General features: G+C 42.6%; 2 protein-coding genes across 2 annotated transcripts in view; both read left to right on the top strand.

Moving 5' to 3' along the window:
- Grx3 (Glutaredoxin 3) overlaps nucleotides 1–13,307 on the top strand; it is a 37,468-nt gene that overhangs the window by 12,987 nt on the left and 11,174 nt on the right. Inside the window, exon 7 of the mRNA XM_050194261.3 lies at nucleotides 10,656–10,806. Coding sequence (XP_050050218.2) covers nucleotides 10,656–10,806 — 151 coding nt within the window. The remainder of the gene's footprint in view (nucleotides 1–10,655; nucleotides 10,807–13,307) is intronic.
- LOC129380464 (uncharacterized) lies at nucleotides 201–3,407 on the top strand. The gene has a single exon (XM_055061458.2). The coding sequence runs from the start codon at nucleotides 747–749 to the stop codon at nucleotides 2,742–2,744; it is 1,998 nt and encodes a 665-aa protein (XP_054917433.2). The 5' UTR covers nucleotides 201–746; the 3' UTR covers nucleotides 2,745–3,407.

The following is a 13,307-nucleotide window of genomic DNA, read 5'->3' as shown; positions in this document are numbered from 1 at the left end:
GTCTTTTTGTGGGTAAATTTTAAACGCTACAGTTGCTGAGTTCATAAGTGTAATTTTAAGTGTTTTTCTCTCTTACAATCAAAGGTCTAAAGCTCCTATTCGCTTTCGTACTTTTTTAACAGTGGGACTTAAATTATTGTAAGCATATTTGAGAACGTTATTTTGAAGTGACGTGTGGTTAGTAGTCGTTTATGCTAACATTTAATGCACCCGTCGCTACTCTCAAGATGCCTTTAACGAGCTGCCGCCGCTCCATGGATGAACCGCGCTTGGCAGCCGATCCTATAGCTATATAACGCCCGGCGCGACCCTGAATTTCATAGCACCATGTGTGCCGCCACTGCACCGAGGCTTTAGCTGCCGCTATCATTTTTCCATCGCAACGCACCGAACGCCTGGCAGTTATACCTCAGCCTTGGACCTTCGACCGAGACAGGCCCGATGAGCGGATGTTGTTCGGATCTCGAGTTTTGCGTGTCGTTTTGCAGGCCTGGTAGACGGTGGGGTCGTTTTCTGTACTCACGTGGTTTCTCTGCTCGAAAGCTCCCACGACAAGCATACTTGGTATCTCAGTCTCAGCTCGTACGCCAGACCGAACCAGCGTCAGTGTCGACGGCGGGCAGCCTGTGTTAAAAATCCATCCATCTCTCCATCTCTTTTTTTTGGAAAAGCAGCCCAGGGCCCTGCATCCGTCACCTGCTCTTCTGTCCCACGATAATCTTCGGAAGCGGTGAGCTTTTGCATTCATGAAGAGATTTCCGCGGCGAACGTTGTGTGCCGACTACTCAAAAAGGCACAAACAGAGAACTGAAAAAGGACGTAATTTTCGCAGTGTAAAGACCCTCAATGTCGCTGCTCTCAAGAAAGTCCTACTTCCCGAAGAAGCTCTCCGAGTACGAGAAAGTGACTTCATCTGTCAGAATTGTTACCGTCGGTTCAAGGAAGACATAGATAATATGCAGGCAGAGTCAACCGAAACATTCGAAGAATTCCGCCCTGGAGAAGAAATCGTAGAAAATTTAAACTCCAGTGTCAACCTTACCTCCGAAATCTCGCCCCTAAAGCCACCGAGCGCTCTAAAAAAACGCCTCAGACTTTCCTATGCAAAGCGAAAGCAGGAAGAGGTGGCAAGAGCTATGTTGACGAAAATACGATCAGGGATACAGGCAGCATATAATATCCCAGAGACTTCGCGTGCGTCACAAGAAAAGTGTGCGCAATGCAGCAGCTGGGAAGACAACCTACATGCTGCCTACAATGGGTGTACGTCCTTTCAAGAGCGTTGCCAGCTGCTGACACTGCTACCACGCAACCTAACCGTGAAATATGTGCAGGAAGTTATTCCAGAGGCAACGAGGTACGTTATTCAAAAATCGAAGAAGATGATGGATGAAGAAGGCCTATGGTCAACACAGGAGCGATATACAAGATGTAAGCTACAACACGAAAACATTACCACCGTTTTAGAATATTACACCATGGATGAACTCGATTGCTCTAGACAGACACCGAACAAAAAGGATGTTGTGAGAATCGAAAAGGAGGGAGAGAAGGAATGGGTATCTAAACGGTTCATGACGCGGTCCTTGCGAGAAGCATTCCGCCTCTACAAGCAAGCTCACCCTGCCTCCCAGGTTGGCCTCACAAAATTCATATCCTTGCGTCCTAAGTGGGTGAAATGCTCGCCACAGTGGCAAGTGTGTGTTTGCGTGTGCTGTGCAAACTTTCAGTTGTGCCTCGTGGGACTGCAGAACGCCTCCGGAAGGTCGCTTTCTCCCGATGATATGCAGAGTCTCTGCGTATGCCAGGAACCTACTGCGTCATGTTTCCTCGGGAATTGTGAGCACTGTCCACAAGATGGCATTTTCACTTTGGAAAATTTTGATATGAGCAGCGAGGACGAGGTGTTGATTGCTTCATGGGAATACGGTGAGCTAGTTAAAAAAACTCTGACCGCTTCATCATTTATGAGAGAATTTCTAAGAATGACCATGAAATGGATTCCCCACTACTATATCAGATCTGTGCAAGCAAAAGCAATACATGAAGAAAAACAGAGCTGCGAGAGAGGTGCAATTGTTTTGCTTTTTGATTTCGCCGAAAACTGGACAGTTGTGCTTCCAGACGCAGTACAAGTGTACCATTGGCAGAAAAAGCAGGTCACCATGTTTACCTGCGTTGTCACGTCAAGAAAATCGACTCGGAACTACGCCGTTATTTCCGACGATATGTCTCATGATTCAGCTCATGCATGTTTGGCTCTGTCGAAAATCAAAGCGCACCTCGAAGATAACGCGCCAATCTACACCAAGACAACACATGTGAGCGACGGGGCTCCCGCTCACTTCAAGAATAAATATCAGTTTCATGAGTTACAACGTAGTGAATGTCAAGAGACGAAATGGATGTTTTCGGCCACTGGACACGACAAGAATGCTTGCGACGGCGTTGGTGGGCTTGTGAAACATCGAGCATCACACCACAACTTGCGGAAGCCTGCAAGTGAGGCCATACAAACAGCCAGCGGCTTCATGGACGCAATTCAAGGAACGCTAAAGAACATCACCATTCTGGAGCTCCCACAGAGGGAGCTTGCAGACTTTCGCGAAATGAAGGAAGAATGGAAAACGGCAAAGAAAGTGCCTGGAGTTCAGATGCTCCACATGTGGAAGTACGTTCAATCAAATGAAGGCAGTGCATCCTACGTCGCCTCCACCGCTGTTTCGGAATGGAAGAGACTGTGATCTGGTTTTTGCTTCGGGCATACCGAAGTCAACTGCTGCCATTTATTTCTTGTTACGATTTTCTGAATTGCAATCTGCACATAAAGCGGCATACCATTTGTAAATTGTGTCCCGATTAAAACTCCTGCTGATTAAAAACCTTGCAGATAAATTGTCCCCCTCAGAAGACGACGTTTTGTCTCCTGACAGTGCCCTGTAGAACCATTGAACACAGAGGTAAACAGATGCAGGTGCGGAAACGTCGGCTTCAGGAACACATTAATATTCATTTTTATATATAAACACTTTTCAAAGCACCGATAAATGATCTATCTTTAAAGAATCGATTACATACCGATGTAACTTAGGATGATAAATTAGGCAATACAAAAAACGTTTGACCGCCGCCAGCCAGTTCTTGAGACATCAGGTGAAATCGCGAATTTATTCCCATTTTGACGTATCAAGAACGCCGCTAACAAGCGAGTAGAAGCTCTACAAACATTGAGGATGGTTCGGATATTGTGGTAAATAAAATGTAACCAAGTTCAGTGAGTGCTAAAACAAATTTCTGAGAGCTACTATTTCTAAGAGGCAGTAAAAAGCAACTCTAGGTAACAAAAACATGAACTCAGTTTTGTATTCATTTTCATACTTTAAAACAATATAATGCAACACTTTTTGGTACCCTAATATTATCGAGTATTGAGGATTATTCAGGCAAATTTTAATGAAATTCAATGATGATGTCTTTTTTTAAATCCAAGGCCAAATTGTCACTTTTTTGACGTTTTTGAACTTCGGCCAAATTTGAGGCCATATTGAAAAATATCTGTCAAGTGTAGAACTACAAAACTTGCCTAAAGTGAGTAAAAATAGCTGGAAAATACTGAGAAAAAGATTCAGTGTGGAGATCTTTACGCATCTTGCCCTGAGGCGGCCCTGAAAAGTGCCTTTTTTGCACTGCATAGCTCTGGAAGCGAAGTTTGCGATTTTTTATTTAGAAGATTGACGCAGAAAGAAAATGTTTTTTTATTTGTTCGTATAGTACAAGTTGCAAAGAGGTAACGAAAAAATACTTATGTGCGGAAAAAATTTATTGTGCATGCAGTGAGGCTCCAAACTTGCAACTTTGCTAAGTGTCAAAAACGACGTTCTCCACCTCTTGTGACATACGATTTTTTTCCGAGAAAACTACGAAGTTTCTTGCAAAACTAAGGTTCATTCTTTTGTGTAGACACATTTGCCCATCAGATCTAAAATTTCATTGAAAACAAAAAATGGTCATGGGACCTCGATTACCGTTCTTATGTGAACATGCCCATATATATATATATATATATATATATATATATATATATATATAATGTACCAAGGGGGCCCGATTTTAATTAGTCATATCATAACAAGCCAACAAACAATTACATCAAGAACAGCATAAGGGAAATTACGTGTATTTCTGAATTGAAAATAAAAATTATAAATAAATGGAAATGAAAGTGGCTGAAAAAACAACTGGCCGCAGGTGGGATCCTGCTGGCAGTTGTTTTTTCATCCACTTTTATTTCCATTTATGAAGGTGACTCAAAAAGTCCTTGCCCCTATTTTTTGTTAACTAAAATAAGGTACATATATGTATTTACAAATATGTATACGTATCTTACACTATTTTTGCACATAGTCCCCACACTGGTTCTGACATTTGTCCTGTCGCAGCACTAAACTTGAGGTGCCCCTGTGCCACATTGTCATCAGTCAGCGAGGCATGTGGCCTCCCTGAACGCTCATTGTCATTCAAGTCTTCGTGGCTTTTCGGGAACTTGCAGCACCACCACCTCACACTTCTTAAAGCAAGACACCTTTTCCCATACATGGGCTGCATTTCCCTGCGGATTTGGATGCGAATTCGTTTCTTACTCCATAGAAAACAAATCACACTTAATTGCTCGTACGCCACGAACGTGTGAAGTACAACCGACATCTTCACCAGCTGACAGCAGCGCAGTGCCGCAGAGATACCAGCAGATAAGGCCGGGTCGGTCCAGAAAGGTCCACCGCTGGGAATGGACGTTTTGACTTTGCATTTACAGCCACAACTTGGCTGAAAAAAATAGGGACAAAGACTTTCTGATTTGCCCTTGTATTTATTATTTCTTTAATTCAATCAAGAACTACAAGTAATTTTCCATATGCAGTTCTTGGTGTCATTTTTTGTTGGCTGCTTATGATATTACTGATAAAAATCGGGCCCTTCGGTTTCCTTACTTCTCGTTCATTACATAGTGAGGGTCTCTAATCCAGCAGTTTTGATACCTTCAGGTAGCATGTGTGGGTTTATTGACCAGTTTCCCTCACCCAAAAGTTTCATGTACACGTGAGTCTGTGGCAGAAAGGATGGTCCATGTCTACCACCAAGGCCGTGAGTGGTGGCGCTGGCTAACACTCCCAGGGTTAGTTGTTAGTAGATAAACATAAATACCTGAGAAAGTGAATGGGAAAATGGCGCCACGCTAGCTCATTTGGTAAGAGCATTGCACGCGTAATGCGAAAACGTGGGTTCGTATCCCACCTGCGACCAGTTCGTTTTTCATCCACATTCATTTCCATTTATTTATCATTTCTTTAATTCAATTAAGAACTACAAGTAATTTCCCCTATGCTGACCTTGGCGTCCTTGTTTGTTGGCTTCTTATGATATGATATACACATATATGCTGCAGTGGACTGTCTTACGGACCAAGGGACCAGGGAAATTGGTTCCGTTTATCAGGAGTTCCAGTTATGGTTACTGAGAAACATTGCAGAGAACATTGCATGAATACAAAATCAGCCAACCATGAGGATAGTGTTCAGTTTAAGCAGCAGTTGCGTTTAAGCGATTTACATTTATCGAAGTTCCACTGTGTGTGTGTGCGTGGAGAGAGAGAGAGATCACCTGTCAGACACGGTGACGAAAGATGCCGTTTCATGCCGTGTTGACAATATATTAACAATGGCGGTATGAAGCAAAGCCAGCCATGCTTTTGCATCCACTCTGCCTCCACAGCTGATAGTGTCACCCGCAGTGGGACGACACTGTCATGAAAAGCACCAGCAGGTGGGAGTGAATGCTTTGTCTGCCTCTCACTTCAACACGTCTCCGAAACTCTAGATTACACAACCTCCTGTACTAAAGGCGCGGGAAGACGACGCACATGATGCCACGCCATCTCGGCACGCTCAGTCTTTGCATATGCGGCGGTTTACCTCTAAAATGGCGCGCTGACAGCTATGCACCACCACGGCCATGTTAGAATAGGAGGCACGCCAACCTACCCCTCACTCACTCCCCTCCCCCTTTGCTCGCACGGGAAGATGACGTTCTGCAGCTCATCAAGCCACCATCCTTCTTGGTTCACCCTCCCATGCTTTCACTTGCAGCTAAAGCATACTGCGCACTGGGCGCATAAGATCTTACCGCACTTGGACTTTGTACCGAATATGACGCTCCTGTGCTTCGGCAGTTGCTCTTGGTCGCAAGGCGTGTGATATGAGAGGTGTGTTGTTTGTAAGCAGTCACTGCTCGTAATTGAACCATTTTGACCATCTGCTTCCGTAGAAGCAGATGTCTCGGTATTTTATTTTTTATTGGCTGGTATGCCTTCACGGCGGCACCGAAACTTCATTATGTTGAAATCATGTATAAACGCACTTCATTATATTGAGGTTCAAATAAATGGTGTTCTGTAGACATGTTATAAAAAGTTAAATACTTTGTTATGTAGAGAATTTCATTATATTGAAGTTTGCTATACCGAGCTTTAACTGTACCATATTTGTATAGTAATAATAATATTATTATACCTCACCACTTTCTCGCAAAAGGTGAGCAGAGTTCGTTAGTTTTGTAACACCTGCATTTATAATTATCCTTTATGGAAGTGTAGACTTTAAAGCGAAATCAGGAATTGTCAGAATCTCTGGACCTGGACAGGCCGCCAATGGAAGCTGACCCTGGCAACTTTTAACACCCGAACTCTCTCGAGTGAGGCTAGCTTAGCAGCACTCTTTGAGGAACTATCAGACATTGTTTGGGAAATCATTGGCCTTAGTGAGGTTAGAAGAACTGGTGAGGCTTGTACAGTGCTGACTAACGGCCACGTCCTCTGCTATAGAGGATTTCCAGATAAGAAGCAATATGGAGTAGGATTCCTAATCCATAAGGACATAGTGGGCAACATCGACAAATTCTGCAGCATTAATGAGAGTGTAGCAGTAGTCGTAATAAAGATTAAAGGTAGTACAAGCCTACGCTCCAACCTCCAGTCATGACAATGATGAAATAGTCAAGTTTTAGGAAGATGTTTAATTAGTGATGAGAAAAGTGCAAACTCAGTATACTTTAGTAATGGGCAACTTGAATGCAAAAGTGGGGAAAAAGCAGGCTGGTGAATAAGCGATTGGCAAATACGGTGTCAATTCTAGGAAAACTTGAGGAGAGATGTTGCTAGAATTCGTGAAAAGGAATAAGCTGCAAATAATGAACACTTTCTTCAGGAAGCGTAGGAACAAAAAGTGGGCCAGGAAAAGCCCTAATGGTGAAACAAGAACTGAAATTGATTTCATACCTTCTGTCGATCCCAGCATAGTGCAGGATGTAGAAGTGTTGGCTAGGGTAAAGTGCAGTGGTCATAGGATAGTTAGGTCTAGGATGCACCTCTATTTGAAGAGAGAAAGAGTAAAATTGGTCAAGAAGAAGCAGGCCAACCTAGACACAGTAGGGGTAAAAGGAGACCAGTTAAGGCTGGCACTTGCAAACAAATATGCAGCCTTAGAACAGAGAGATGAAGATGAGATAGAGGTAATGAATTAAAACGTACCTAAGCTGGCTCCAGAAGCAGCAATGGGAGATAAGGCACCAAGGCAAACAGTAGGTAAGCTTTTCCAAGTAACAAAGGACCTAATAAAGAAATAACAAAAAATGAAAGTGTCCAACTCAAGAGGTCAAATAGAATTCGCAGAACTGTCAAAACTGATCAAAAGGAGAAAATAAAGGATATTCGAATTTGTAACGTGAGAAAGACTGAGGAAGCAGTAAAAAATGGGCACAGCATGAAATCAGTGAGAAGGAAACTTGGCATAGGACAAACCAAGATGTATGCACTGAAAGATAAGCAGGGTAATATCATCAGCGATCTCAAAGATATAGTAAAAGCAGTGGAAGAATTCTATACTGACCTGTACAGTACCCAGACCAGCCACGATACCTCCATTTGAAGTAGTAATGAACAGGTTGCAGAGGCTCGTTCTATAACTAGCAATGAAGTTGGAATGGCCTTGCAAGACGTGAAATGGGAAAAAGCGGCAAAAGATGGAATAACAATCCACTTAATGCTTGAAAAACTTGTGGCCCTTCATACGAAATGTCTCACAACTTCAAGGATCCTATAGAACTGGAAGAATGCCAACATTGTACTAACCCACAAAAAGAGAGACATTAAAGAATTGAAAAATTAGGGGCCCATTAGCTTACTTCCAGTATTATATAAAATATTCGCCAAGATAATCTCCAATAGAATAAGGGCAACACTGGACTTCAATCAACCAAGGGGACAGGCTGGCTTCAGGAAGGGATACTCTACAATGGATCACATCCATGTAATCAATCAGCTAATTGAGAAATTTGCAGAGTACAATCAGCCTCTTTAAATGGTTTTCAAAGATTAAGAAAAGGCATTTGATTCAGTAGAGATATGAGCAGTAATAAAAGCATTACATTATCAAGGAGTACAGGATGCTTACGTAAATGTCTTGGAAAATATCTAGAGATTCCCCAGCTACCTTAATTATCCACAAGAAAAGTAGGAAGATACCTGCAAAGATAGGGGCCAGACAAGGAGGCACAATCTCTCCAATGCGTATTAAATGCGTGCTTGGAAGCTTGGAATTCAAGCTATTAAACTGGGAAGGCTTTGGAGCAAGGATCAACGGTTAATATCTCAGCAACACTGAAGACGAGTTACAGCAGATGATTGAGGACCTTAACAGAGAGAGTGTAGAGTTGGGTTGAAGATTAATATGCAAAAGACAAAGGTAATGATCAATAGCCTGGCAAGGGAACAAGAGTTCAGGGTCGCCAGTCAGCTTCTAGAGTCTGTGAAGGAGTATTTTTACTTAGGTCAGTTTCTCGCAGGGGTCCCTCATATATCGAGGGACCCGAGAAAGAGGGGGGAGTGACTCAAGAAGTGGGTGTGCGCAAGAGCGGGCTGCGCTTTAATGTGATGATCAAGGCGTGGGAAGGTACAATGGGCGAGCCTGATGTGGCATGCGCTGAAAAACGACCTGCAGTGATAAAGCTTGTGAAAATGGGAAAGAAGTCCCATCAGTGTTTAATTTTCTAGAGAAGGCAGATTTAGGGGTATTTTAACGTTAGTGCTGCTAAACGTCCATGAGTAATCTTTCGTAATGAAGCGGGCTACTTTGTTTTCGACTGACTCGAGCTTGTTTGTAAGGTATGACTGATGCAGGTTCCAAATAAAAAACGCATACTCCATTGTTGAACGAACCAGTGTGGTATAGGCTAATAATTTAGTGGAATTGTTTGCCGGGTAAAGGTTAAGCCTGATGTAGCCAAGGATTTTGCACACGCTACTAGTAATCACATCAATGTGTTGACTCCATGAAATGTTTAAAGATAAATGAAGTCCCAAATATTTTATTGTGTCTGCATGTGCAATAATAATGCCGTTCATTTAATAATGCTTAAGGTTCAGGTTACTAGCTCTAGGTTCAGGTTACTAGCTCTAGTGAAAGCTATAGCCTTAGTTTTTGAAACATTTATTTCCATTTGCCCCTGTTTACACCAGCCAGAAATTTTCACGGGGTCAGATTGAAAAGTGTCAGTGTTGGACGGGTTAGTTATTCGTCTATAAAGTATGCAATCATCTGCAAATAGTCTTATTGTAGATTTAATATTATTGCTGATGTCGTTGACGTATAGCAGGAATAAAATTGGTCCCAATACAGAGCCCTGCAGTACCCCGGATTTTACTAGTGATCCCGGAGAAAAAAAATTCATTAGCAGTTAAAAATTGGTACCGTTTAGTTAAAAAGTTACTAATTCAATTCATAGTCCTGCAGTTTATATTAGAATGGCGAAGTTTCATTAATAATTGGTTAGGAGCTGCCTTCTCGAAAGCCTTCGCAAAATCAATAAATTTAGTGTCTATTTGTGCTGAGTCGTTAATAGCTTGGTATAGGTCGGAGACTAGCTCAAATAACTGCATCTCGCGTGAGCGACCCTGTTGGAACCCATATTGGTTAATGAAAAGAAGATTGTGCTCTTTTAGGTATTTCATAATTGCTGATGATGTAATGTGTTCTAATTGTTTGCATGGAATACTGGTCAGTGAAATGGGTTTGTAGTTAGAGACAGATGGTGGGTCACCGGACTTAAATATTGTCATTATTTTAGCTATATTCCATCCATCAGGAACGCATCCTGAATCAATAGATTGTTGGGAAAGAGAGTCGAAAATGTGAGATATCAATAGTTTTTAGTAGTTTTTGACAGATTCCATCTGGACCGGGAGCCGAGCTGTTACAAAGACGATCAATAGCAGTTTCAATGCCCTTTTGGGTGATTATGATATGATTCATCGTGGATGTAACAGAACCGAATTCAATGTTAGTGGGAACGGGAAGTTCACTTGTAAAAACAGAACAAAAGAAAGAATTTAAGGCATTAGCGATGTCTGATGGTAAAAGGAACTCTTTGCCTTTCACTATGGGTATGAAGAATGATGATGATAGTTCGGGGGTATTACTTTTGGGAAATAGCTCATTTTCCTTATTATTATTTGTTAAATTTGCATTTATTTGTGACATTTGTTTCATTATGTTTTTTTTTTATTTTGCACTCTGATTCCCTTTCACATGCTTGCTTTATTTCAGAGCTCATTGAGCATGTGGCAGACAAGGCAGCTTGCAATTACCCGCTGTTGTTTGTCAGTGGGGAGCTTGTTGGTGGTATTGATAAAATAAGAAATCTGGATGAACAAGGACTGCTGGCCCACTTGAGTGCCCCGGGAAACCTGACATTGAGGTATCCACCTGTTGCTGGTGTTAAATTCAGTCCTTAAAGGGCAACTCTGGCAATTTTTTGACCGTGTCAAAGTAGTGGAATATTTAGGTTCCCGAGACCCACCTGTCACACTCCTGATAGTAGAACTGTTCCGCTAGTTCAAAAATAATATTAAATAAGCAAAAAAGCGCAACAACGAAACCGAAACTTGACCAAGCAGCCAAGCGAACCTCTTCGTGTGACGTCACGAGTGTCCCTAGCGGGGCAGGCACGCAAGGCACGCCGGTCTTGCCCACTGGGCAAATGAAACCGGTGAAGAGCAAACGCTCAGCTGATTCGTGACCGCGCCGGACCTTCAGGTGACAATGTCAGCTGCACCAGCTCTTCAGAACTGTAAAATATTGACAGCTAAGATTCTGACAAATTCAGCAGCCACGAATCGCTGTTCGTATTTGACCAGCCACCATGAGAGCCAGCGCCCATGTACTACATATCGTGCTAAAACATGAATACCAGGGGAAATGGTATTCAAGCGCTTCCCTGAGAAGGGTTCAACCCTTCTCAGGGAAGCGCTTCGCGTGCTGACTGCAAGATGTGGAGCACGGCTTTCCACATTTGTATTCCACAAGAATGCTGTTGACAGTCCAAAGCACTGACTGGTGCATTTGTTTACATCTGCAGGTACAGTGACCGCTCGTCATTCCCTTGAGATAGTATAATGCTAGCCGCTCATCGGTGACATCAAATAATGTCAGAACATATCAAAACGGGTAGATTTTGTGCATGGAAGCACCGTTACATCACTCTGATTTGTTCTGATATGAGCGACCACACATTTTCAAAAACAGCAAGCGGGAGACTGTAGTGTGGGAGCATTGTTATGCTGCCTATTTATCATTCTTCGTGTTCTCTTAATGCACACAATGCGTTCCGTAAGGTAGACACAGATGAGGACTTTGCGCATATGATTGTTCATTACGAGAAAGCGTAGTTTTCTCGCGGAAAAGCCGATGCCAATATTGACACTGTTGGCAGGTGAACGAGGCACTTGTTTGTGCTGCTATATCGAGAGGCATAAGCTTGCTGCCTGTTTGGGATACGAGGCAAGAAATGCACCTCAGAAGCTAAATAATGAGTCTGCATCACAATAAGTAGAAATACACCCATGTGTGTGGTCACATTTAATTTAGGGAAGTGCCAGTGAGTGTGGCTGCCAGCTTTCCATCAAAAACAGCAATATATTGATGTCGATACTGCTCCGTGTCGTCGCTTCTCGCTTTTTGTGTGTGCACTGTACAAAATGAGGAATGGTTTATTTCAAATCCGTATGGTCAAAACTGAACTACAGGAGTTTTCTTCATCCTGATGGCTTAATTAGCTTCAGGTCAGTCGCTCAGGTCCGCCAGCTGTAGATGCGTGAACTACGCGACTGTGACATATATAGGCTTAACCTCGGCTGAACACTATCGGCATCGGCTCAAACTGTGTGTGCGGATGACCAGGGCTGAAGTTCGTGCAGCCAGCAACACAACACCACTTGCCTCCCATCTCTTGCCCATCTACACGGAACGCAACTTCTCGCGATAGCAACTTCTCACGCCATGCAATAGCTCATGATCGTCAACCCCTCGACGCTGTCGTCTGCATGATCCCGGCATGCTGTGCATGGAACACTCCTGACGTCATGTACAATGTGCCCTGTAATTGAAGAGAAGGTAAAGTAGGGTGTTCGAGGCAACAAATAAATTCATTTGTAAAATATATGTGGAACTTTCAAACCTGCTTTTTTGAGGACATAACGGAAGTGTTCAGAGGAACATACCCAGCGAATTTGATCGACATCCGTTGACATCGAAAAATGCCGGAGTTGCACCCCTTCTCGTGCATACCTGCCAACTCTTCACAAAAGTTTTGTAAATTTGAGCTCATTCTATGGTTTTACGAATGTTGCATCAAGTTCTGCAAAAAATGTTTATGAAAATGTTTTAACACTCTTGAAAAATGGAGCAGTGCAAGATTGCAAAAAAATGTATACAAAAGAAAAAAAATTGTGATTTTACCTGCACTGCACTCTTGTGGTTGTGCAATATTCCTTATACCAAAGGGGTACTTGCTTTGAAAAGTTTATTCAGACAGGTTTATAAAGCATGTGAGATGGGCAACAGCAAAGTCCAGAAAAAGTCACTGTGATATAAAAACTGTCTTGCTTGTCAGTATCTGCTATTCTAAGTTTGCTGCTGCTTAAATGCTGTGTCTTAAGGAAGAATATTGATAATCAAGTGAACTTGTATCCCTCTGTATATCTCGCAAGACGGGTGTGCCCAGGACAGACTTCAAAAAATGTGTGCTATTCCTCCCTTGTGTTCGTAGGATTTTTACAAATTTTAATGTTCAAAAGTTGGCATACATGTAGTAACATTAATATGTACTCCATCCCAATAGCTCTCAGAGCACTATGGAGATGTTGAATGTTGCTAATCAATAGGGGCTGTGAGTGCCATTGAGGATGTGTTCACCCTAGC

Source organism: Dermacentor andersoni, chromosome 1 (assembly GCF_023375885.2).
Source record: "Dermacentor andersoni chromosome 1, qqDerAnde1_hic_scaffold, whole genome shotgun sequence".
NCBI classification, from domain to species: domain Eukaryota; kingdom Metazoa; phylum Arthropoda; class Arachnida; order Ixodida; family Ixodidae; genus Dermacentor; species Dermacentor andersoni.
Note: the sequence above shows the minus strand (reverse complement) of the source record. Positions and strands in the feature narration are given on the sequence as shown.